Source organism: Peromyscus leucopus, chromosome 22 (assembly GCF_004664715.2).
Source record: "Peromyscus leucopus breed LL Stock chromosome 22, UCI_PerLeu_2.1, whole genome shotgun sequence".
Lineage (NCBI taxonomy): Eukaryota > Metazoa > Chordata > Mammalia > Rodentia > Cricetidae > Peromyscus > Peromyscus leucopus.
Window position 1 is genome coordinate 30,883,183 of NC_051081.1, and position 26,814 is coordinate 30,909,996.

At 43.8% G+C, this 26,814-nt stretch overlaps 2 protein-coding genes across 4 annotated transcripts in view; one reads left to right on the top strand and one right to left on the bottom strand.

Annotated features, from left to right (window-relative positions):
- Positions 1–5,819, top strand: part of Nlrc4 (NLR family CARD domain containing 4) — a 25,757-nt gene extending 19,938 nt beyond the window's left edge. For 2 of the 3 annotated variants that reach the window (XM_037198046.1, XM_037198047.1), the window contains 2 exons: positions 405–572; positions 2,053–2,529. In XM_037198046.1, the coding sequence (XP_037053941.1) occupies positions 405–572; positions 2,053–2,522 (638 nt within the window). In that variant the 3' untranslated portion in view covers positions 2,523–2,529. Of the gene's footprint in view, positions 1–404; positions 573–2,052; positions 2,530–4,959 lie in introns of those variants that run through there. The other variant, XM_028873584.2, reaches the window with a different exon arrangement.
- Positions 5,820–7,954: 2,135 nt separating this feature from the next.
- Positions 7,955–26,814, bottom strand: part of Slc30a6 (solute carrier family 30 member 6) — a 31,011-nt gene continuing 12,151 nt past the window's right edge. The window contains 11 exon segments of the mRNA XM_028873599.2: positions 7,955–8,539; positions 8,542–8,980; positions 12,401–12,469; positions 13,547–13,594; positions 15,493–15,595; positions 17,902–18,021; positions 18,300–18,348; positions 20,454–20,548; positions 21,304–21,339; positions 21,746–21,826; positions 24,352–24,417. Coding sequence (XP_028729432.1) covers positions 8,487–8,539; positions 8,542–8,980; positions 12,401–12,469; positions 13,547–13,594; positions 15,493–15,595; positions 17,902–18,021; positions 18,300–18,348; positions 20,454–20,548; positions 21,304–21,339; positions 21,746–21,826; positions 24,352–24,417 — 1,159 coding nt within the window. The 3' untranslated portion in view covers positions 7,955–8,486.

Consider the following 26,814-nt stretch of genomic DNA (forward strand, 5'->3'; position numbering starts at 1 on the left):
CCGCCTGGCACCTCTCTTTGTTTTTGTTCTGAGGTCATTTCCTCTTTAAATTTCCCTGGGAGGGAGAAGCTTTTTAAGGTGCTCAGGGGCACGTGGTTATGATAAAATGACTGATAAATGTCTGGAATCCACTTCAGAAAAATACATGTGTCTGGTCAGGATTAAGCAATCCAATCTATGATTTGTGGTTTATTGAAGGTAGGATTATTAGTAATAGTTTTATTATTACTATAGTGTTTATATATTTGAATGTTTTCTGTAAAAATAACCAAAAAAAAAAAAAAGTAGATTCTCATTAATGATTAAGTAGCCTACAGGGCCACCAAATTTAAAGACTGTTCCTTTATCTGCATCCTGCATGGATTGAGAGCTGACGTCATTCCTGAATTGTTTTCTGTTTCAAGTTGGCAGGCTCAGCCTTCTGGAACAGCTAACCACATTGATGCTGCCTTGGTGCACGGATGTGCTCATCAGCCTGCCCAACCTGTTGAAGCAAATGGAGGGGGTCCCAGGGCTTGTCAAGCTTGGATTGAAAAACTGGAACCTCACGGATACAGAGATTAGAAGTTTAGGTAGGTACACCTCAAGCAGAGCCGAAAGAACAGAGGTTGACTTTAAACAAAGCTCTTAGCCACCCCCACCCCCACCAGAGACAGGGTTTCTCTGTGAGGCCCTGGCTGTCCACAAACTCACTCTGTAGCCCAGGCTGGCCTTGAGATAACAGAGATTCGCCTACCTCTGCCTCCCCAGTGTTGGGATCAAAGGCGTGCGCCACCACCTCCCACATCTTTTCTTATTTACTAGGATCTTATTTCTGTTGAATGTTAATTTCTGAAAAAAAAATTATTATTATTGAAAGTCCCCCCCCATGTTTCCTATATTGCCTTCTGCTATAGTTTGACACAGGAGGAGGCCTCGCCACATGTTAGTTCCTCAGCCTTGACCCCAAGTCGATACATTTCTGTTTGTCCTAAGTTTACCAGCCTGTGGTATTTTGTTACAGTAGCGCAAGAACGCCCTTTTTCCTTGGTGGTCCCAGAGCGTTGAACTTCGTTGGAGTTCTTTTTTTGCTCTCAGCTGGCTCTTCTCATACTTTAGAGTGAGGTGCAAGCTGGTAAGACACTCTTTGTGTCTTAGGAAGAGGAGGACTTTAAAAAATTATTTTACGTGTATGAGTGTTTGCTTGCATATATGTATATGAACTACACATGTGCCTGGTGTCCATGGAGCCAGAAGGTGTTGGATCCTCTGGTATGGACTTATAGGTGCGGTGGGATATCCTGTGGGTGCTGGGAACCAAAGCCAGCTCTTCTGCAAGAGCATTCAGCGAGTGCTCTTTACTCCAATCCATCACTCCAGCCCTGGAGATGACTCTTGATTGGCTGTGGGAACCAGGCAAGCAAAGCGGCTTTGCTTCTTGGAGGCAACTGAGTTTCTCTTGAGAACCTTCCAGTCTCCCTCCTAGAGCATACAGGACCTAGTGTCCTGGGAAGAAGGTGGAGTTGGAATACCTACTGCTTTTGTGGGCTTGCTCTCAGGTCCCCTCTCCCAGTACCCTATCTGTCATCTGATTATCAGGTGTCTTCACACTGTGCTGTAAGCCCAAAGTGACAAGGACTATGCACAGTCTGTGGTACACGGTAGATTACTCAAATGCTTGCTGAATCAATGCATGGTGCCACAGTCTATTATGCAGGGCCTATTTTAAGGCTCCAGGTTCCAGCCTGTCATAGTGGGGAAATCATGGGCAGGAGCTCGAGGAAGCTGGCCACCTTGCACGCATCGTCAGGAACAGAGAACAATGAAAGAATGCAAGCAAGGCTGTTCCGTTCTCTTCCTCCAGTCAGGGAATGGTGGCGCCAACAGTGGGCAGGTCTCACGGCCTCAATGAATGTAATCGAAATACCCCCAACCCCCCAGGCATGCCAAGAGGCCCATCTCCCAGGTGATTCTAACGCAAGACGATCTCACACCGATTCAGGTGAACTGAAGGGCAGGGTTAGAGGCGCCTACAGAAAGCACGTGATATTTGGCCATTTGCATTCTCCACAGCCCACAGACGGCCAAGCTCCAAATGGCCAGATTCTCTTCCTGTGGCATCCGGTTTGATCCATATTCCCTCAGCAGAAAGCACGTCCTTAGACCATGGAGACTGGGGCTTGGTCTCCGTTCCTGCGCCTGCGCACACTGAGGACCACCCCGGAAACTCAACGAAGATCCTCAAACTGAAACAGAGAGCCACAGAAAGAGCTCATGTTCTCATCGCAGAGTGGGGGTTTTTGACTTTTCTAAATTCCTTCTCCTCGGTAGTGGAAAGAAGTTGCTCTTTGGGAAGAAAGCCCACAAACTGGGGAGGTGGAGGGGGGAGGAAGAAAAGAAAAGAAAAAGAAAAACATTTTGGGTTCCTGCCGTGCTGGGAATCACATAAGGGTGGCAAAATAGGAACATGCGCTGTGAAGGCTGGGAGAGAGCAGCACTTAGAAAGGGAGGTGATGCTGGGCAGTGGTGGCGCACGCCTTTAATCCCAGCACTCGGGAGGCAGAGGCAGGAGAATCTCTGTGAGTTCCAGGCCAGCCTGGTCTACAGAGCGAGATCCAGGACAGGCACCAAGGATCCACGGCTGGCTGGAGCTGGAAGCTGACTTCCTTCCTATCCCGTAGTCCACAAATGTGCAGCAAGCAGACGGGGCAGCTGCGCCCTGCGTGGCCTTTCCCAGACAGCTGTTATTTTGACTCCTTCGTTCCTTGGTTTTATTTTTACCTTCCTTGTCATCGTTATTGTCATGGGGGCCCGTCAGGCCTAGTGGGAGGAGACAAAACAAAACAAAACAAAAAAAAAAGAAAAAAGAAAGTGGACAGCTGATTCTTTTCAAAGTGCCGTGGAAGTCACCCACCTCACTTCTCCCTCTCTTTCCTTGGTAGAAGCTTAGATACACTTAGCAGCAGGGAGTGTAGAATATGAGCAGCCATGATTCCAGATGAGCAGTTTGTCTTCTAAGGATGTTAAAGCATAGAAAACGGGCCCCGAGGGTGGTCTCAGCAGAGGCAAGCACAGATCTGAGAAATGAAGAAGCAGCCCGGGAATCATCCTCTTCACCTGGATTTGCCGACTCCTCCACTCCTCTCTTGATGACGGCGAGGTCAAGGTACCTTTACCGCAGGCATTTGCAATGAAGAGCCTCAGGAACTTTCTAGACTAAAATTGGCCAAGGTGATCAAAGTCCTGGCTGACTCTGGCTGAAGATACTCTGAAGCGAGCACCAGGTGCTGTGTCATAGCAAACTACACGGGCCACACAAGATATCTGCCCGTTAATTCTCAGACCTCCTCACCAGGGAGCCGGTCAACAGGCTTCCTGAAAGTGGCTAAGAGCATAATCGCTCAGTGTACACCTGGGTAAGCCTCAGCCCACGCAGGCTGGTTCCACAAGACCTCATTCTTAATTTGCAGGCCAAGTCAAGGGTGGCAACAGCTTTCCTTATTTGCTTGCTAACCTTTGCCACGGCCCTGACTTGGGCTTTTTGGAGGCAGGGGTTAGCACTATGTAGCCCAGGCTGACCCAAATTTGCAGTCCCCTGCCTCAGGCTCCCAGAGTTCTGGAATCGCCGACTTGTGCCATAGCAGAGATCTGGTGTTGTGTCTGTGGGAGGACAGGCTTCTTTCGAAGACTATGGAGAGGGACCTTCACAGTGTCTTTTCCAGGGAGCATCTCTTCCTACTTAGGAGTCCAAACCTGCCGGGTGGCGGTGGCACACATCTTTAATCCCAGCACTTGGGAGGCAGAAACAGGCAGATCTCTTAGTTTGAGGCCAGCCTGGTCTTACAGCAGAGTGAGTTCCAGAACAGCCAGGGATGACAGAGATATTCTGTCTTGAAAAAGCTAAAAAAGAAAAAAGGGTCCAAACCAAACCTCGAACCCTCGTTCTGCAAGGTTGTTGTAACAAGCATCTCCCAAGCAACCCCAAGTTTAATGTCTAACAAACCCCTCCATGCCCACTGCAGGGCAAGGCTGAATGTGCTGACTCAGCCCATGCATGTAGCATTGTGGGAGGCCGAGGCAGGTGGGTTGCAGGGAGTTTGAGGATAGCCTGGGCCATGTAGCCGAACCTTGTCTCAAAACACCACCACCAAACTAATAAAAGGAGCATCTTCTTCCCTTTTATATTTATGACAAGGATTTCTCTAGGTAGCTTGGGCCAGCCTTGAATTCATGATTTTTCTGTCCCTGCCTCTCAGGTACTGGGATCAGAGGTGTGTGTGGGGGGGAGGGGGTAATGTCGAAAGGGTTTTTGCTTTTGTTTTTTCCCATACAGCAGGATTTACCTGACTCCAGTACAGGGTATAGGGGAATAAGGAATAAACAGCAAAGGCCTGTGGTGTTCTGAGAATCAGCAGGAGAGGACATTCCCCTCCTCTGTGTAGGAGGCCCTTTAGAGTACTCTATTTTTAGGGAGCTGAGGATTTCCCAGAAGAGGCTGGAAGGCGTAAAAATCAAAGCCCTCTCTAGATGATTCTCATTTACTTAAGTTTACAGGTAGGGATATTCTACACCCAAAGATAAAACTGTTAAGTAGCTTTACTTCTACAAACATGGAAGGGCCTGATATTGCCTGTTTGATTCCAATCTTAAAAACAACACCTTAATATCTAATGGCATCTCAGTGTTTAATCAACTTTCCATTTCCGGGAGGAATCAGGACTAAGGTAAAATACACACACCACTTACATTTGCCTTCTGTACGCCTCTACAATTGATGATCTTAGACATTAGGAAACAGAATTCATAAATCTAATGGACACAGACACAGGCTGCCTGTAGGGATTCTTTCTTCCTGGGGCACAGCACTGGTCTACACACGGTCATCTTAAAAATGGAAAAATGATTCACGGTGTGTATACAGGACTCGTTTCATTTTGAATGTGGCTTCCTTCCAATTAACATACTTATTTCTTCACCCAGGTGCATTTTTGGAGACGAATCCTCTGAGAAACCTGCAGCAGCTGGATTTAGCAGGGAATTGTGTGAGCAGCGATGGATGGCTTTCCTTCATGACTGTATTTGAGAATCTTAAACAATTGGTATTCTTTGACTTTAGTACTAAAGAGTTTTTACCAGATGCATCACTGGTGAGAAAACTTGGTCATGCATTATCGAAGCTAACTTTTCTGCAAGAAGCAAGGCTCATTGGGTGGGAGTTTGATGACTATGATATTAGTGTTATTAAAGGCACCTTTAAGCTAGTAATTGCCTAAAGGTACCCAACGCCACCAAGTACTTTAGAGACTCCTTTACATTCAGTGGATCATTACACATTTTGGAGAAGCCGGCTGGAGAGATGGCTCCATGGTTATTACCACTGGCTGCTCTTCCAGAGGACTTGGGTTTGACTCCCAGCACCCGCAAGGTGACTCACAACCATCTGTAACTCCAGTTCCAGGGGATTCAACACCGTCTTCTACCTCCATGGATACCAGGCAGGCAAGCGGTGCACACAAACATGCCGGCAAAAATACTAATAGACATAAAATACAATTTAAAAATACTTATATAAAAAAATCCTGCGGAAGGAAGTGGAACATGACCAAGAAGGGGAAGGGGACTGAGAAACACGTTTGGCCTCATCTCTCCACTTAGGACATCTGGATGGCCTTCAACTGGTGTTTGGGCTCCTTGGCCCTAAGAACATTGGGTCACAAAATCTTGACATTCCGTGTTCCTCTGTACTTAGTACAGCACCTGGCCTATAGACCCCACAAGTACTGATGAATATGTGACAACTAAATTACAAATAAATAAGCTAAAATTGTCTAGAGAACAAACTTCACCTGGGCTATTTAATTCAACTGCTTGAGTGAAAACATTTTTGAAGTGAATAGAGTACTTTCTCACATGGAAAGTGTTATCAAACTTGAAGGATAGGTGTTCTTTAAAACGAACAAACACTGATTTGTATATTTGTAAGTGGTGTGTATGCCACAGGTGGGGTCAAAGGGCAGCTTGTGGGAGTTGGCATTCTCCTTCCTTCCAGAGGATGGAAGATCTAAGTTAGGTCACTGGGCTCTGTGGTGGTAAGTGTCTGTATTTGTTGAGCCGTCTACCAGCCCCAAATGGGCATCTGGGGTCAAGCAAAAATTGGCAGTTCAATAACAGCTCAACCTACCAGTGGTGGTGTTACACTCCTCTAATCCAGCACTTGGGAGGCAGAGGCAGGCGGATCTCTGTGAGTTCGAGGCCAGCCTGAGCGAGTTCCACGACAGCCAGGGCTATACACAGAGAAACCCTGTCTCGAAAAAGAAAAACAAACACACACACACACACACACACACACACACACACACACACACACACACACACGTTTTCTTCATAAAATGAAAAAATTTAAAGCTAGTTTATTAAAATGAGCCCAGAGTTCCATTATTGTCAGTGTTTATGTAATGTACATTACGTCAGTAAATTGCCATGTGTTTGTTAAGCTCACTAGGATGCTGCTGTGGAAGCGGGGTTGCCCCCACTCCCATTTCAGACCCAAACATGTTTGTCTCAAAGCGTCCTCCAAGGCCCCCTGTCTGGGGGGTGGACTGTTGTGTGAAATTTTGTTTGTGTTCTGGCAAATAAAGCTTGCCTGGAGATCAGAGGGCGGAGCTAGCCACTAGTCAATCATAGAGGCCAGGTGGTGGTGACTCACACCTTTAATCCCAGCACAATCAGGAGGTAGAGAGAGGCATATATGGTGGAGACAGGATCTCAGGCCCATTTGGTCTGAGGATTCGTAGACGTAAGAAGTCTCTAGTGGCTGCTGCTCTGCTTCTCTGATCTTCCAGGTTATTACCCCAATATCTGACTCCTGGCTTTAATTGATAAGGCTAATTAGGATCACGAGTCAATGGACTGGCCCTCTGACACTGTGATGGGGAATGAGGAGACAGCAAAACAGCCCAAGGCTTTGTCTGGAGGCCGTGGTGCACGCTTTTAGCCCCAGCACTTGGGAGGCAGAGCCAGGTGGATCTCTGAGTTCGAGGCCAGCCTGGGCTACCAAGTGAGTTCCAGGACAGGCTCCAAAGCTACACAGAGAACCTTGTCTGGAAAAAAAAAAGAAAAACAAAAAAAAAAAGAAAGAAAGAAAGAAAAGAAAAAGAAAAAACAAACAAAAAAACCAGCTCAAGGCTAAACCATGTGTCCTTGAGAACAGCTAGGTGAGCCATTTCCAGGAGAGGTTACAATTGTTTGCCCCGATACGATACGGAAGTGCCCCAAGAGGGCGAAGCTGCCACACCTAGGCATGGGAAGCTCCATCGGGAACTGTGATTGGCCGCCTTACCGTCTGGTTGGTGCCTGTGGGGTGCGGTTGCCTCTCATTAGGTGATTTCACCTCTGTTGCTGTCTGTCTCCACTTGGAATCCTCACTAGAAGGGACACTGCTCTGCCCAGACTCTACAAGAACTCCAGCCAGCCACCTTTCAGGGGCTGCCCTAGTAGGATCCTGCTGATGTTTTGAGTGCCAAGCTGATGATGTCTTGCTATCTATCTTCGTATCTCTTGCTCTTTAGTCTTTTACTTTGACTTAATAAACTTACTCATTCACAACCAAAGTATGGCTATTGTAAGTCAATGGACAACTGACTAAGTATAACATGGAAAACTGGAATTATTTTAATAACTCATTTCATTTTACCTACAGTTTGGTATTTGTAACCAAAATAAAACACTGAGAATAGTGGACTATTTACAAATGTACTACATTTGTAAATGAAAAAAAAACTTTATTTAAAACCTGTTACTTAAAAATTTAGACTATACCTGTATGGTGGCTCAAAACCTACAATCCCAGCACTTGGGAGGACTGAGGAAGGGGGATGATGGGTTTGAAGCCAGCCTGGTCTATACAGCAGGACCCTGCTTCAAAAGACTAGTATTAAGAATTAAATTGTGCTAGGTAGTAGAATATGTCTCACAATTTCCAATAAAAAACTTTTACTTTTTATTTAACAAGAAATGGTTCAGGAGGACCTCAAAGAAATGGTTCAGGAGGACCTCAAAAAAACGTAGCAATTAAGCTTAGAAAAGCTACAAAAGAGACTTTGTCTTTTCAAATGGACACTTGGTTTCCGTTTCCTGAAATGGGCAACACACATGAAGCTCTGGAGGAATGAAGTACTGTGGGTAAAGCCAAATGCGGATGCACACCCCACTTGGCTTTCCCATTAGGGGTGGGGTCACACCACACTGTGGGCGGCTACAAAACAGCTGATATTCAAGCAGAGAGAAACGGGCTTTTCGAAGGAAGCCTACTCAACACCCATGGCATTTTCAAAGACCCCACTGCCACAAGAACATTTTACAAAAATAGAGTTTATAGGTTTCATGAAATATGAACAAACCTGCAATAATCGGACACTTAAGTGGTTGAACAGTCGATGCAAGTTGGATTACTAAATACACCAGAAGCCAAGGAGTCGACATTCCCCATAAAGACAAGGGAGAGTCCTTCAAGGTTTTGGCTGCCCCGTCCTGCTGTTTCCATACCTACTGGGTAATGTGGGAAGGCGGGCCTCAAGCCCTGGCCTGCTCCAATTCCGGGAACCGCCAGTCCTTGGCTGAGCACACTGCTGTATGGCGTGTATCCACGATTAAGACCCAGACCATACGGCCTTGTCTGTGTGTTCAGAATAACTGGGCTCATGTTTTTCCCAGGGGTATTAAATGCAAACTCCGGAGGTGGGCTGGTAGGTTTGGATGGTGTGGACGTGACGGGGGTCATGTCATCAGTATGCTTCAGAAGAGGCATTGGGATTATGTGATGGTCTGAGAAGTGCAGGACGTTGGGGGCAACAGGCCCAGAGAGTAAGGCAGGTCTAATCCAATCATCCTTGAAAATCTGAACAGTCAGAGTGGACACAAGTGTGTACAGCCTGCTGGTCACGTGAGCAAGAACCATCTGTTCATTGGCATCTCGTCGAATTCTTACATGTACTGACCCAGCCTGAAAGAGAGAAAAACCACAGACTGCTTAGAATTATAAGACTGAGAATTCTGCTTTAGTCACAACTTGATTGGTACTCGGTATTTTCATTAAAATAAGAAAAAAACATACCATCTTGCTATTCACTACTGGCTCTTATCAATGTAAAAGGTGAAGGAATGATTTTTGACCCTTTAAAAGACAGACTAGATGCAGTTCAGTTGACAGAAGGCACTCAAGGGCCCGGGTTTGATCCAGGTTTGTGCATAAACCAGGCACAGCGGTGCACATCTGAGACCCTGGCACTCGGTAAAGTACAGCGTGGCAATACAGAAAAGCTAGGATTCCGTTACAATGGCTGAAGACTTGAAAAGACAATTGCATCTGACCCAGAGCTGATAATTGAATGGAATTTCAAAGAGCAGGAAAAGAGATGGGGTGCAGTGGCTCATGGCTTTAGTCCCAGCACCTAGAGGCAGAGGCAGGAGGATCTCTGTGAGTTTGAGACCAGCCTGGGTTCAAATGAGAGACCCTGCTTCAATATGTAAGTTAGGAAATGATAAGAAAAATACCTGACATCAACCTCGGGCCTCTATATACCTGTCCACACACACACCACACACATACACATACACATGAAAATGCACTGTAGGGGGGAGTGTTGGTCGGTACAGCCATTATGCAAGGCAGTTTGATATTTTGTTTGTATTAAAAGCTGTAAAAATTTGATTATTCTATGATTCACAAAACTCACTTCTAGAAATTATTTTCCTTTGTTTTGAGACAAGGTCTTGAACTCACAGAGGTCTCACTACCTATGCCCCCTGAGTGCAGGAACTAAAGACATGTTTAAAGAATAATCATGGGGGGGGGGGTGGTGACTGGAGAGATGGCTCGGTGGTTAAGAGCACTGATTGCTCTTTGGGAAGACCTGGGTTCAATTCCCAGCACCCACATGGCAGCTTATAACTGTCTGTAACTCCAGTTCCAGGGGACCTGATACCCATGGCAAAACACCAATGCAATACAATTAAAAAGAAAAAAGAAAAAGAAAAATCATGTAGGTATGTATAAAAATTATTTCAAAAACTGCTCACCATAGCCTATTTAAATAGGAAAAATAGAAAACAATCTAAACGAGCATTAGGGACTGACAAAAGAATTCGAGGATATTTACACAAAACTCTGCAGCCATTAAAATAGACACTAGGCAGTCCAAGGGCGTGTCTTCGTGGCAGAGTACTTGTCTACCATATACAAGGCCCTGAGCGTGAGCCCCAGTACCATCATACATATATATGCCCAAATATTTTCACAAAAACAGACTGACAACAAAACTGAAAGCCCATGACCGTGTGTTGAAAACCTAAGTGCTATGGTATCTATGAAATCGAAAGCATAAGCTCTGCATCCTGAAAGGTGCCAGAATTGTGACGGGGAAGGACAAGGAGGCTCCAGAGACACCGACTGACCTAAAAACCCCAAAGCAGGTAAACGATAGCCACTGACTGGGACTGGGAATCTTAGACATGCCACCTGAGAAAGGCCCTAGACACTGCGTCCGCAATGACATCTGAAGCTCTGCAGTAGCTGGAGCCCTGTGACCTTACAAAACTAACCAGGCACAGCTCCTTTCTAGGACAAAGGTCCACATTAAGAGGAACTAGGGGGCTGGGGAGATGGCTCAGCGGTTAAGAGCACTGGCTGCTCTTCCAGAGGTCCTGAGTTCAATTCCCAGCAACCACATAGTGGCTCTCAACTATCTGTAATGAGATCTGGTTCCCTCTTCTGGTGTGCATGAAGACAGGCCACTTATATACATAAAATACATGAATAAATAAGTATTTGTTTAAAAAAGGAGAAGGAGAAGAAGAATGAAACAGTAGAGACCTCGGGTCGGGGAGGTTAAGCCAGCAGGAGCAGAGCCAGCAGAAAGACAACACTTCCTCATTAGAGCCCCATGTGTTTTTAAGTGCTGCTCTATGTAAGCTACTCCTTATTTTAAAGTCCAGGAAGACATAACGACAAGCAACAGGGCCGGGCGGTGGTGGCCCACACCTTTGATCCCAGCACTTGGAAGGCAGAGGCAGAGGATCTCTGTGAGTTTGAGCCAGCCTGGTCTACAGAGCGAGTTACAGGACAGCCAGAGCTACACATAGAAAGCCTGTCTTGAAATACAAAAACATCAACAACAAAAAAGAGATTTTATGGGGTGGAGAGATGGCTCAGTGGTTAAGAGCACTGACTGCTCTTCCAGAGGTCCTGAGTTCAATTCCTAGCAACCACATGGTGGCTCACAAACATCTATAGTGGGATCTGATATCCTCTTCTGGTGTGCAGACATACATCATATAAGTCGATAGAGCATTCATATATATAAAACAAATAAACCTTAAAAAAAAACAAAAAACAAAAAACAATAAGTGCTTTAATCCCAGCATTCAAAAAGCAGAGGCAGGTGGGTCTCTGTGAGTTTGAGGCCAACCTGGTCTACACAGTAAGTTCCAGGGTAGCCAGGGATACAAAGAAATCCTGTCTCAAAACTAACAAAAGGATATGTAAGTCAAATGTGACGGCACATGATTAGAAGACTGGGAAAAATCTTAGGAGCTCAAGGCTATCCTGGGCTACAAGAGTGTGTTCCAGAATAGCCTAGTCTGCAGAATGAGATGTCGTCTTAAAAGAAAAACAAACAAAAATACATAGTAGGAGAGTATTTAATAACAGGGAAAACTGTGAGGCATGAGGTCCCAGATTCAATTCTCCACACCTATAACAACAACAACAAAAACCTCCAGTACTTTCAAGGTTAAATTAAAAAGAAGATAAGGAAAAAGAGCCTCAATCTCAATTAAGTGATTGAGCCTGTCAATATTTCAGATGCCATTAAACAGGATAGAGAATCAAAGCTTCCATGAGAATGTTTTTTTTAATTTTTTTTTTTTAATTTTGAGTGTATGAATGTTTTGCCTGCATGTCTACGTGCCATGTGTGTGTCTGGTGCCTGAGGAGGCCAGGAGAAAGTCAGATCCCCTCGAATGGGAGTTCCCAATGGTGAGCCACCATGTGGGTGCCAGGAATGGAGCCCATGTCCTCTGAAGGGCAGCCAGTGCTCTTGACCACTGAACCATCTCTCTAGACCCAATATAAAAAAAAAATTTTAGATTTATGATTATGTGCATGAGTGTTTTGCCTGCATGTATGTTTGTACACTATGTGCATGTCTGGTGCCTGCTGAGGTCTCCCAGGATTGGAGTTAACAGATGGCTGTGACCCACCATGTGGGTGTTGGGAATTAAACTCAGGTCTTCTGCAAGAGCAAGTGTTCTTAAACACTGAGCCAACTCTCCAGCCCCCCACCATGAAAATTTTAAAGAAATTCTACTTTAAATTTTAAAAATCATGTTTAAATTACACTAAACTAACATGTAGAAAACATACCAATGAGCCAAATCCGAGGGTCCAAAAGTGTTCATTTCGGACTTCTAAGACGCCATCCAAGGTAGATACCTGATCGAAAGCACAGAACAGTTTATCATTTACCTGCATTTGACACAGCAAGGACGACCAATGACAGTACAGACTTGCTGTAAGCCTAGAAAGGACACAGCCACACCCTGACCAAGGACACACATCAGCTCTCAAGAGGTCTCGGTTATCTCCTGTCTGTTCAGTCCTCACCCAGGCCGCTCCACTCCTTGAATCAGGTGCAGGCTGCTGGGGCTTTAAACTGCCATGGTTTTGTTTCTGATCAAGGTAGACATGTTTGTGACCCACATTTGTGGTTCCAGGTTTCTTCTGTAGGGTGTGTGTGTGTGTACGTGTGTATTAGCTGTTTCTTTGCCTGGCTCCTCTTTAACAAGTTTGTTTGAGTGTAGGCTATAAGTAAATTCCAGGGCTGATATACAGGCATGGGGATCATGACAACGAAGATGTACTCAGGGCCAGGATCCCGGATGAGACATGCAGCTGTGTTGGAAGAGGTGGCCTTTGGGACACTGACAACCAAGACCAGAGAAAGTGTCAACATCCAAACCAGTAAGATTTCTTCCTCATTAGCAGGTGGAACTTTCTTACAAAAGAAAATAACCCACCAACTAAGAAGTTAGGTGGATTAGCATGTAGAAGTGGATTTTCAGCCGGGCGGTCGTGGCGCATGCCTTTAATCCCAGCACTGGAGAGGCAGAGGTAGGCCGATCTCTGTGAGTTTGAAGCCAGCCTGGTTTACAGAACGAGTTCCAGGACAGCCTGGGCTACCCAGAGAAACCCTGTCTCGAAAAACCAAAACCAAATAACAAACAAACAAAAAAAAAGTGGACTTTTGCCTTTAGTCAAATCCTGAAGACAGTGAGAAAAATCCTTGACTCAGCTAACTTGGAATCTTGAGATCATTACCTTCTATATTTATTGAGTCAATTTGGCTTCCACACTGAGCAGTTTTTCTACTTTTTTCCCTATGTTATAGCTTCTACGTTAGCATGACACACAAACTCCCCTGGAATAAAATTCTGGAGGTGAATATATTATACATACCCACCCTTCTGTTTCCCTAACATCAGTGTTAAAAAATGACTTCTTCCATCTTACCTCTCTGATCAGCTTGTCCAACTGACCAATAACGTGAGGAGGTGTTGTCTGGAAAAAGAAAACAAAACATGAATAGCTTAGGGAGAAAATAGTTTTGCAGTAATGATTCTGAGGCCCCCTACACACCCACAAACATATTTCAAACCAGCCTTCGATTTTTGACATGTGTCCTGTTATGACTTAGGGAAGAGAGGTCTCACTGGCCCAGCAGGGCGACATCACTAATTGGTCCACATTCATTTCTTTTTCTTTTTTTCTAAAGCAAAATTAGATTAAGGAAAGAACTGCTGGGAGTCGGGGGGATCCCAGAGAGCAGGACACCATCCTCTTTTTCTCATGAAGCAGCTGCTCTCTCTAGAATCCCACCAGACTTAAGGAACCAAGCAGCCAGGGGCTGAGTGACGGTTCAGCAGTTGAGAGTGCCCTTCCCACTGCAGGGTGTGGTGGACACACCTTTAGGGGATCTCTGTGTGGAGGCCAGCCTGCTCTACTTGGTGAGTTCCAGGACAGCCAGGGCAATGAAGGAAACCTTGCTCATAAAACCAAACACAACAACAAAAGAGTGCTTGTCGCTCTTGAATAGGACCATAGTTTGGTTCCCAGAACCCAACTGGAGGCTCACAGTTCCTGCAACTCCAGTTCCAGGGTACCTGTGCTCTCTTCTGACATCTCAGGACATACAGACACTCAGGTACACACACTTAAAGTAAAATAATAGCTGGCCAGGCACGGTTGGCTTACACCTTTAATCCCAGTACTCAGGACAGAGAGGCAGAAGGATCTCTGTGAGTTCCAGGCCAGCCAGGGCTACAGAGTGAAACCTTGTCTCAAAAAGAAAAAAACTGTAAATAATGAATAAAGACAGTATGCAAGCAAATAAAATAAAAAATAAATAAAATGAGGTGAAAAAAGACCCAGCCAACACACTAACAAAAAGTATATAGGAAATGGTGCGAAGAGTAACATTTCATATAGGACATAATACTACATAAGGACTACACTGTGTTCATTACTAAGTTCTAGAAAAGAAAGGCCAGGATTCATATGCACCTGGCTCTGGAAAACGATGTCTACATTATTTCAATCCCCAGCTCGTCACTGTGCTGATCCAATGACAGGAAATAAAAAATCAGTGGTGGCTAGGTGCTGGTGGTGCACACCGCTTTAACCCCAGCACTTGGAGGCAGAGGAAGGAGGATCTCTGAGTTTGAGGCCAGCCTGCTCTACAGAGTGAGTTCCAGGATGGCCAGGGCTAGATAGAGAAAGCCTATCTAAAAAAACAAAAGAAAAGAAAACAAAACAAAACCAAGGGTAACCAGACTATGTATAAAACCCAGAGCAGGCTGGTGAGATGGCTCAGCAGTTAAGAGCACTGACTGCTCTTCCAGAGGACCTGAGTTCAATCCTCAGCACCCATACGGCAGCTCACAACTATCTGCAACTGCATTTCCAGGGGACCAGACACCATGGCAAAAAAATAAATAAATAAAACAAAACAAACACCAATGTACATTTAAAAAACAAATCAAAAAAAAAAAAAACTCAGAGCAGAGCATATTTATCCAAAAACATTAAGTATCTAAAAAATACTTAAACAACATTGTTTTCCCTTAAAATTCAATAAAGAGGTAAATAATTACCAATTCATGGTTGCATGTCACAGGATCACAGGATAATGTGAGCCTAAACTATTCCAGGGCAATGAAATTCCAACCAGTTTCTGCAAATGAGTTTCTGAGATCACTGTCTGTTTGACTTTGTTGCTGACACGGCTCTTCAGTCGTTACTACTTTACCCGTCTGCTAGAACACACACCAAGTTCCTCCACCAGGAGAGAACACGGCTCACACTAACTACTTTACCTGTTTGCTAGAACACACACCAAGTTCCTACCCGGGGAGAGAACGTGCCTCACACTAAACACCTAATGAGAACGAGAGCCTCACCTGGAGAAGAACTTTCCCGCTGTACACACTCATGGGATACATGGTGCCAAACGTCATCAGGGCAATGGCAATCGCAGATGCAGTATCTACAGCAAAGTAATTACTGCAAGAAAAGCAACTGTCAATCTTAAATGTATACTTCATCTTACAATTTTACAAAATACCGAACATTAATAACCAAAAACAAAATAATTTTAAAAAAAATCACAAACAACTACCATTGTCAAGAGAGCACCTCAGGGAAAAAAAAACAACAAGAAATCTCCAAAAAGTCAGCTTTAGAATTCTTGCTGTCACAAGGTGGTGGTGGCAGCGGCGGCGGCGGCGGCGGCGGCGGCGGCGGCAGCGGCGGCGGCGGCGCACGCCTTTAGTCCCAGCACTCGGGAGGCAGAGCCAGGCGGATCTCTGTGAGTTCGAGGCCAGCCTGGTCTACAGAGCGAGTTCCAGGACAGGCACCAAAGCTACATAAAGAAACCCTGCCTCTGAACCTCCCCCCCCCCAAAAAAAAAAAAGAATTCTTGCTGTCAAAGTTTAGTGGAAAATAATAATTGTATCAGTGAGTGTGAAGAGGGATGGTGAGATAATAATTGCATCAGTGAGTGTGAAGAGGGATGAGTAAGAAAGACTAGTGAGCCTTCCTTTACTCTCCATTTCAATGAACCTGACACCAGAAGGCTGATCCAGGGATAAATGACTCTCATAGTGATTCCACCCATTTTTCTCTCAGAAATTCTTGTATTCAAGACTTCAAAAGGTGATGGCGCACACCTTTAGACCCAGCACTTGGGAGGCAGAGGCAGGTGGATCTTTGTGAGTTTGAGGCCAGCCTGGTCTAAAGAGTGAGTTCCAGGACTACCAGGGATGTTACACAGAGAAATCCAGTCTCGAAAAACCAAAACCAAAACAAAAACAAAACCCTTCAAAACTGAGTTGGGTGTGGTGTGTAGTGACCCACACTTTGAATTCCAGCAATCAGCAGTAAAGGCAGGCAGATCTCTGAGTTTGAAGGCAGCCTGGTCTACACAGAGAAACCTTGAATTAAAAAAAGCAAAACAGAAACAATTTCAAAGTTCCCCAGGAATCTGCTATAGTGACATTATAGCCGAAGGACTATGTCACATCAATGTCTCAAATTCTGAAGCTCTCCTAACATGACAGAGCAAAATAGTAATGGTTACAAGCTGATTCTGAACACGGTTACTTCCCCGCCACACTGGGGATAGAAACAGGAATAAGGCACGGTTTCTGCCGTACGAGGAGCAGGAGTACACACAGGAAAACTACAGTGAAGCACTCTGTGTGTTAGAGAAGTCTCCAAGGGGTCATGGCACACACCAGTAATCCCAGCATTTGGGAGGTAAAAGCAGGAGGATCCACAGTTAACAGCCAGGCTTGGCTATGTACTAAGGTCCAGGTCACCCATGGGCTAGCCTGGAGCCTGCAGCAGATGTGAGAGATCCTGCTTCAGCAAGCTGGAAGGTGAGCATGGGCTCCCCAGAGCTGTCCTCCGCCCGCCGCATAGATGCCGGCACACAAACAAATACTAAAAAGGAAGGAAGGAATGCTGCAGGCACTCACAGAGAAAATGTCAGGGGGTTGGGGATTTAGCTCAGTGGTAGAGCAATTGCCTAGCAAGCCAAGGCCCTGGGTTCGGTCCTCAGCTGGGAGGTGTGTGTGGGGGAATGTCAGAAAGAGCTGTCAGTGATGGGGAAGGATGCTCAGGTGAGGAAACGCGACCAGGAGGCAGGGAGCTAACACCCTGGAATTCAATGTAAGTATAAAAACATAACTTTAGGAAATATGTAAAAAAGGATCCTAACAATTAAGAATCCATGACAGTACACCTCACTGTTTAAAGGGTAAGTTGGTGGACAATTCAGCTGTAAAATGGTGATCTCAAAGCAGCCGTAATGTCTGTTATTAAAAGGCGTTAGTTTTACTCTGAAGTGGCTTCTGGCCCATCTCCCCTCTCCCTCTCAGCAGCAACAGCAACCGTGACTCAGGCCAGCAGGAGGAATCACATCCTTTTCTGGTCCTCATTATAAACTGTAGTGAAAAATACTGAGGCCTGATTCCCTGAAATTGTTTAAAATTTATTTACTTTTGGTTTTTCCAGACAGGATTTCTCTGTGTAGTTTTGGTGCCTGTCCTGGATCTCGCTCTGTAGATCAGGCTGGTCTTGAACTCACAGAGATCCGCCTGGTTCTGCCTCCTGAGTGCTGGGATTAAAGACGTGTGCCACCCAGCCCTGAATTTTTTGGATGGAAACACTTGAGGATAAGACCTGACCAAGTTATACAGGTCATTAGCAAAGACACTAGAGGCCTGGCCTCAAATCCATCTTGTCGATACCCTTAAAGTCAGGCTCCAGAAATCAAAGCACATCTGATAGCAATACAATATACTCACTTGATTTCGATCAGCATGTATGTTATACAGAGAGCAAATGCCCCAGCAAGGTCAATCAGGACAAATGGATTCATGCGGGGCAAGAAGATACTGCTGAGTCCTGGGATAATCCCACACAAGCTACGGAAGACCAAACAGTATTCATTAGAAGAATTCACATAATATCAATAAGAACACTGGTACAGATAAGGTGCATTTTACTTCTTACAGAACAAAGAGGACTCTGCCACTGTAGAGAATTCTTCTGCGGCATCAATTAGAAAGTCGAGAGAGAATGAGAACCGAACCAAGAGCAGCTCATGCAGTGATTTCAGCTGCAATCTAAACTTCTGCCATAGACATACTTCTCGGGGATTCTTGTCAAATTAGGCAAGTCATAAAGTTCCACGACATCTTACCTTCGACTAAGGTCTGCCACATGCTCTTGAAGCCAGCTCGTACTAGCAGCTTTAAGGAGAAAATACTTAAATTATCTATATAGAAGAGTAAGTCATTACTAGAAAAACAAGCTCTTTCACTTGGAAAACAAGTTTGGCAGCGTCCATGTACCTTGACAATGGCCATGCTTCTCCTCCACTCTACATTTCTCCCCTTTTCATGACACGACACTAGGTCTAAAGCAGCTCTACCTTCCATGCACAGTTGAGGGAGTTAGAGGACTTGACACATCGCCAGTGCTTTTAATATGAAGTCTTAGGGATGGCAAGATGGCTCAGCCTGATGACCTACGTGTGAGCCTCGAGTCCCACATGATGGAAGGAAAGAACAGACTCCTTTGGTCGTCCTCTGACCTTCATGCCATGCTCATGCAGCCCTCCCCCAAAGTATATCTTTGTTTGTTTTTGTTTTTCGAGACAGGGTTTCTCTGTGTAGTTTTGGAGCCTGTCCTGGATCTTGCTCTGTAGACCAGGCTGGCCTGGAACTCACAGAGATCCACCTGCCTCTGCTTCCCGAGTGCTGGGACTAAAGGTGTGTGTGGCTGAAGTTTTTTTATACAATTAAAAAAAATTGTGTCTCTATATAGAATGGGTTCCAGATCATGCCAATTATTAATTCCTTTGGCTCTCAGAAAGCCAGAAGTGCATCTAAAGATACCGAAAGACACTGACCAGGGACTGTCCCTTGAAAAATAGCCCCCAAACTCAAGTAGCATTCATCCCAGTGTGCTACTGACCCACTCATTTTATAATGCAACTATGTTGTAAAGAGATTGGCAAGCTTTCTGTAGAAGACAGGTTCAGCACTAAAGAGAAGGCAGTGATACCAGAGTGCCAGCTTTCAAGTTCTGGCTTAGCCTGTCATCCCAAGTGTGGCTTTTCGGCAAATGATTTAATCTCTGACTGCTCCAGTGTAAAATGAGGATGATAAAGTATTTGTGTCAATGGCTATGGAGAGAATTACTGAAGACTCATCATCCTTAACCTCTGACTGGTACAGTTTGTCTTCCTAACACCTGTGAGGTTGCTGGGACACGAATGAGCACTTCAGAAAGCGCTCATCACTGTCTGTCGTGGTGTTCAAGTTGAAAGGCCCCCAAAAATCATCTATCTGTGTTCTCTGTTTCAAAATAGGTGCTCTGGCTGGAGACATGGCTCAGAGGTTAGGAGCACTGGCTATTCTTCCAGAGGTTCTGAGTTCAGTTCCCAGCAACTACATTGTGGCTCACAACCATCTGTAATGAGATCTGGTGCCCTCTTCTGGCCTGCAGGGACACACGCATGCAGAACAGTGTATACATCATTAAAAAAAAAAAAAAAACCTTTAAAAACAAACAAACAAAAAACAACAAAGTTTCAAAATAGGTGCTCTGTGTGCCCACTCACTTCTCCATCAGTTAATGGATAAATCCTTTCCTGGTTTGTGAGATTTCAAGACACTGAAAGTTTAAAAAATGATTAGTAATACACCTACGAAATAGAAAAACTGCCTAAACTTGTGAAGACTTTGGGAATCCTTTTATTTGTTTTGTTGGAGGCAGGTTCCCACTATGCAGCCCTGGCTGGCTTGGTATTCATTATGTGGCACAAAATGGCCTCAAATTGATTGCAATCCTCCTGCCTCACCCTCCCATTCTGAGATTATAGGTATGTTCCACCATGCCTAGATAAACCTGTAGTTTATCGTCATATTATCACTTAGTTCAAAGCTATTTCACTGGCTTTTATATATTATTTTCAGTTTGTGGTAATGAGATGAAATTCTATAAAATTTTCCACGTTAAAAACTTGAGAAGCTTTGGGCTAGCTCTTACTTCTCTGATGAATATATTTCTCATAGATCTACTAGTTAATGTAAAAAAAAAATGCTGGGTGATGATGGCGCTCGCCTTTGATCCCAGCACTCAGGAGGCAGAGGCAGGCAGACCTCTGAGTGTGAGACAAGCCTGGTCTATAGAGTGAGTTCCAGGACAGCCAGGGCTACACAGAGAAGAAACCCTGTCTTGAAAACCACCCCCCAAAAAAAGAATGAAAAGAAAAAAAGAAACCCACCAGTTTTTCTATGAAATTATTTTTTTTAAATTAACAGTAAACTAAAACAAACAAAAGGCATACCTTCAGAGACATAAGCAAAAGGTTTATTCCGGATAGAAAGCATCGTGAACAGGTTGAAAGAAAGAGCCACAAAAGTACCAACTAATAGTCTTCCCCTAGAAAGAACAAAATAGTCATCTTTAATTTTTTCTTGGTAATTCCAATCTTTAACTTCCGTATATGGAGAGAAGAAGGAAGGGAAAGGAAGGGAGAGGGGTCTGTTTTAACTGTCTGCCAACCAGAATCCACTTGTTCTCTAGCCACATAATGCATGGCTTGCCTGCTGCTGCTCCATTTTACACAGGACATGACGGGTCTCTGACCATCACAATGTTCTCTCATGGATTATTACTGCTATAGATTTATACAAGTCCTAAGGGAATTTGTGCCAACATGCTAGACGAGTCAGGTGTTCCTCGATTAACTAGTAAGAGGCTCACAGGGTTGGTGAGCAGTGTGAGTGATAAATACAAAGGCTACAGGGGAAGATTTTGTGGTTAAATGTGAAATGACAGAACACTAGAGGGAGCTGGTTTAGTGTGATGACCTAGCCCTGAAGTTACAAAATCCTTCCTGAGTCAAAAGCCTGAACTGTTATTGGCAAAAGGGAGTTTTGGGACTTGCATATTTTCTTCCTGAGATACCAGTGATAAAACACACGGCCATACTCTGAACTCTGATGCTGGACAAAGTCATAATGGAGCAACTAGTAACTGGGATCAAAATTAGCAGTAAATTACCCCCAAAATAAAAGTCTTTGGCTGGAGATGTGTGTCAGGGGTAGAATTATTTCCCTGGCATGCACGAATTCCTGCGATTGAGATTAATCCCCATAGTTGTGATAGATAAATAAATAAGTAACCCAGCTTACGTGTGTATCTCAGGCTGCTCCAAAAAGCGTTCTGCACTAAAAGAAAGAAAAATATATCAAATAAGTTCTGTAAATTATAAACGTAAAAACCTGTATTAAATATATAGGTAACCCACCCTAAAGTTCATAAACATCTCTTAGTACTTTAGTGGAGATGATGCCAGGAGACGGACAGGTAGGCTATCAAAACGCATGGCCACTATCCCTCTACCAAGCCCACGTCAACGCTGAGTCTCTTCCACTCAGAGTCACCTATGACTGAACTTAGAATTACCAAAAAACTACAATTGACAAAGAAGAAGGGTCTGAAATCAGAAGGCATTGTACCATCAGAGCTCCAACACTGTCCACTTTATTTGCATACCATTCAAACCATCATGGGATTTGCTCATATTTCCATGTGTCATGGGTGAGACTGACTGTAATACAGACAAAAATGTACCTTTCTTTGAGTATAAAGAGGGCTCCCAACTGTGCCAAGACGGTAGAAGCAAACACGGCCAGGACTTCTAATCTCTCAAACCTGAAACCAGATAATGAGTTTGAATACCAAAATTCTTCAATTAATAAACCAGTCTTACCAGAACACATATATATTCAAATATTTACTGGCTCAATATATGTATGGGCAGTCTGCCGTTAGCTAGCTATTAGACTGTAGAAACTGTAGAAGAGTGTATCAGCACAGTGGGTAAGGGGAGAATCCTGTTGTGACATCTTTCTGACTGCCAGGGTTGACAGTCAGGTGTCTCCTTCCCTCACTGCTCATTCGTGACCTTCCCAGAGCTATGCAGCTTGAAAAAGATGAGCTTCTGTAGGTTTTTTTTTTTTTTTTTTTTTTTTTTTTAAACTCTTTGGGGGCCCACCACCCAGCTCCCAAATAAATACACAGAGACTTATTCTTATTTATGAATGCTCGGCCTTAGCTTGGCTTGTTTCTAGCCAGCTTTTCTCACTTAAATTATCCAATTTCTCTTTAACTATGTTTTGCCTCTGTGCTTTTTACTTTTCTTTATTCTATATATCTTTCTTCCTTTCTTACTCCATGGCTGGCTGAGTGGCTGGCCCCTGGCATCCTCTCCTCCTTTTCTCACTCCTCCTTTCTCTCTTTTCTCAAGCCTAGATTTCTCCTCCTATTTATTCCCTCTGCCTGCCAGCCCCACCTATCCCTCTCTTGCCTAGCTCTTTATTAGACCATCAGGTGTTTTAGACAGACGAAGTAACATAGCTTCACAGAGTTAAACAAATGCAACATAAAAGAATGTGACACATCTTTGCATTATTAAACATATTCCACAGCATAAATGAATGAAACACATCTTAAACAAATATTCCATGATGATCTTTCCCTATAGAAGATAGTTGCTCTTCAATCAGGGGCACAGACTATCTGTAACCCCCTACAGAACCTGCAAACAAGCTCCCAAAGGCAACACAATGAAAACTGAAACAAAAGTATTTATTTTATACCTGTTTCTATAACTTTTTTTTTTAAAGATTTATTTATTATGTACACAGAAGAGAGGGTGCCAGATCTCATTACAGATGGTTGTGAGCCACCATGTGGGTGCTGGGAACTGAACTCAGGACCTCTGGAAGAGCAGTCGGTGCTCTTAACCTCTGAGCCATCTCTCCAGGCCTGTTTCTATAACCTTTACAGCCATTATTTTTTTGTAGAAACAGCCATTATCATAAGAGCTAACACTTAACATTTTGTATTGTACTCTAATCAGTGTTTAACATATTATTTCAATAAACCTTAAGTACTGTCATGGTTCACCTTGATTGAATTAAGAAACCTATAAGACTAGTGAATCATACCTCTGGGGAGTCTTTGATGGGGTTTCCAGAAATAATTAGAAAAGAGAGCTCTAAGGTAATTAATACATTAATACCTTGACAGTCACAGTATGGGAGTCATAACTGGGAGGTAGCAAAAGGTAAGAGATGGGAACTAGCTGGAGGTGACAGTGAGAGGCATGCCCTGGGTCATTCTGATCTGGTCACTTCCTCTATGCCTCTTCTCTCCACTTCCTGTCCTCCACAGTACAAACAGCTGACTTCTCCTATCCTCTCCCACTACGATGATGCTGTGCTCAACCACGCGTGGCCCAGAGACCATGAACTGAACTCTCTGAAACAAGGAGCCATGATAACTCCTTCCTTTCCGACACTGTTTCCCAGGCATTTTGTCATAGCAACAGAAGAGTGACCAGCATAAGTCATTACGAGGGATACGTCATGTTTTCTAACACATCATTAGGGTTTCCTCTATTATAAAAAGTGCATCTTTCAACTCTCAGAGATTTCTATAAGTACAGAAACAGAAGCTTCCAAGTTTTGTTAGCTCATTGCTAAATCCAAAGTCTTACTACAGAATTCTATCCCCATCAATGCAAAATATTAAAATATATCATGACACTTATAAAATCCACTTGTTGGGGGTAGAAGGAGGGAGGGGGGTTCTGTGGATAGCATGTGGAGTGAGTAGAAAATTTCTTAATAAAGAAAAATGGAAAAAAATCCACTTTTTAACATTCTTCATACTTTTCTTTTCTTTCTTTCTTTTTTTTGGTTTTTCGAGACAGGGTTTCTCTGTGTAGCTTTGCGCCTTTCCTGGAACTCGCTTTGGAGACCAGGCTGGCCTCAAACTCACAAAGATCCGCCTGGCTCTGCCTCCCGAGTGCTGGGATTAAAGGTGTGCGCCACCACCGCCCGGCTTCTTCATACTTTTCTATGACTAAAATATCATTTAAAAATACCTTAGTATTTTTAAGCTTTAGAGCTTACTGAGATCAATTTGTTAGTATTTCTTTCATAAAATATAGAACAACTGAATATGAATATTTTAATATAATTACTGTTTTTATTATCTATCATTTCTAGACTCTTAGAAAATATTTCTTATGAACATTCACTACTTATCATCATGTCACTAAGCAGGTGGCACTTATTTATTTTTATTTTCCAGAAATACTATAGCCAACTCTCTATCATTATTATTTTAATAGCAATAATTTGGCAGAAAATAAAATAATCTGAACTTACCCAAATGAATAGGCAGGACTAGGCTTCCTCATCATTACCCAGTAGCTTATTAAACATGTTATTAAACTAAAGAAAAACAAACTTTGCATTAGAATATTAAAAAGTAGAGACAGGAAGACATGCAGAGACAAATGAAATGTTTTGGTTTTGTTGTTGTTGTTTGAGACAGGGTTTCTTTGTATAACTCTGGCTCTCCTGGAACTCACTATGTAGACCAGGCTGACCTATGAAGTGGATTTTTAAAATAATCCAGCTTATTTTAGTCTCTGTGTGTGTAAGCGAGTGAGTGAGTGAGTGAGTGAGTGAGTGTGTGTGTGTGTGTGTACATGTGCATATAAGTGCCAGTGGAGCCAGAAGATGGTGTTGGATCTCCTGGAGCTGAAGACACAGGTGGCTATGAGCCGCCTGACATGCTGGCAGCTTACCTGGGCCACTGCAAGAGTAGCAACCACAAAACTATCTCTCTTGTTCCCCCCAAAATCGAGTTTTTAGAATCCTTTGGTTGTTGAGAAGTGTTTATATTTGTATACACTGGGTTAATTGCTGTAGAATATTAAAGATGTGTTACATTTGTTTATAGCTGTGGAATGTTTGTTTAATGATGCAAAGATGTGTTGCATTCTTTTATGTTGCATTTGTTTAACTCTGTGAAGCTGTGTTACTGTGCCTGTCTCAAACACCTGATGGTTTAATAAAGAGCTGAACAGCCAATAGCAAGGCAGGAGAAAGGATAGACAGGGCTGGCAGGCAGAGAGAATAAATAGGAGGAGAAATCTGGGAGAAAAGACTGGGGAGCAAGAGAAGAAGGAGAAGGAGGGAAGACTCCAGGGGCCAGCCACCAGCTACACAGCAAGCCACAGAGTAAGAATGAAAGGAAGGNATAGAATAGAGAAAGGTAAAAGCCTAGAGGGAAAAGGTAGACAGGATAATCTAAGTTAATAAATGCTGGCTAGAAACAAGCCAAGCTAAGGCCAGGCATTTATAAGAAAGAATAAGCCTCCATATGATTTATTTGGGAGCCGAGTGGTGGGCCCCTCAAAGAGCTCAAAGAGTATAAAGAGTAAAAACAATCAAAACATATCCCTCTCCTCACACATGCATAGAACACTATCATAATAAATAAATTTAATAAATAAATAAATTCCTAATTAACCTCAACGATCCTAACACATGGTATCTCTGGACAATAGTTTTAATGTGAAGAAACTGAGTGAAATTGTAATTCATTGTAAATTAGCTAAGCAGAACCTAAATCCACACTTCATCTATGTGGCAGGCTTCTTACTGACTCTGGACCATCTGCCCCTCTACTCAAAATGTACTATCCTCTTCCTCCTTTTTCTTATGGTGCATGCTGCTACGGTGTCCATGAGATGATGTGAGGTAAAGGGCAGAGGCACCATGCTTGGTTAGAGCTTCTTCTGCTGACATAGCACCATGATCATAAACATTCTGGGTCTCATTATCTCAGCTGATAGCTTATAGCTCTCAGGTCACAGCCCACCATTGAGGGAAGTCAGGACAGAACTCAAGCAGGGCAGGAACCTGGAGGCAGGAACTGATGCAGAGGCCATGGAGGAGTGCTGCTTACTGGCTGCTGCTCATGGCTTGTTCAGCCTGCTTTCTTATAGAACCCAGGACCACCAGTCCAGGGATGGCACCACCCACACAGAACCCTCCCCCATCAATCACTAGTTAAGAAACAGACTTGGCTACAGGCAAATCCTATGGAGGCATTTTCTTTTCTTTCTTTCTTTTTCTTTCTTTCTTTCTTTCTTTCTTTTTTTTTTTTTTTTTTTTTTTTTTTTTTTTTTTTTTTTTTTTTTTTTTTTTCTTTTCTTCTTCTTTTCTTTCTTTCTTTCTTTCTCTCTCTCTCTCTCTCTCTCTCTCTCTCTCTCTCTCTCTCTCTCTCTCTCTCTCTTTTGTTTTTCGAGACAGGGTTTCTCTGTGTAGTTTTGGTGCCTGTCCTGGATCTCACTCTGTAGACCAGGCTGGCCTTGTACTCACAGAGATCCTCCTGGTTCTGCCTCCCGAATGCAGGGATAAAAGGTGTGTGCCACTGCCACCTGGCTTCTTTTTTGTTTTTTTGAGACAGGTTTCTCTGTGTAGCCCTGGCTGTCCTGAAACTCAATCTGTAGACCAGGCTGGCTTCGAACTCACAGAGATCCAGCTGCTTCTGCCTCTCGAGTACTGGGATTAAAGGCCACCACCACCCGGCTGAGGCATTTTCTTAATTGAGAGTCCCTCTTCCCAAATGACTCTAGCTTGTTTCAGCTGACATAAAACTAGCCAGGATGAACTGATGTAGCATTGTGACCTTGTGTCAGGGCTACTTACTTGAGCACAAGGCACTATGGAACTAGGAGTACAGATGACTGTCCATCTGATAACAGAAGACAGATCTACAGTGTGTGTAAACTGGAAACAGGGATGCGTCATGCCCTGGGCTGGGTTAATCAGGGT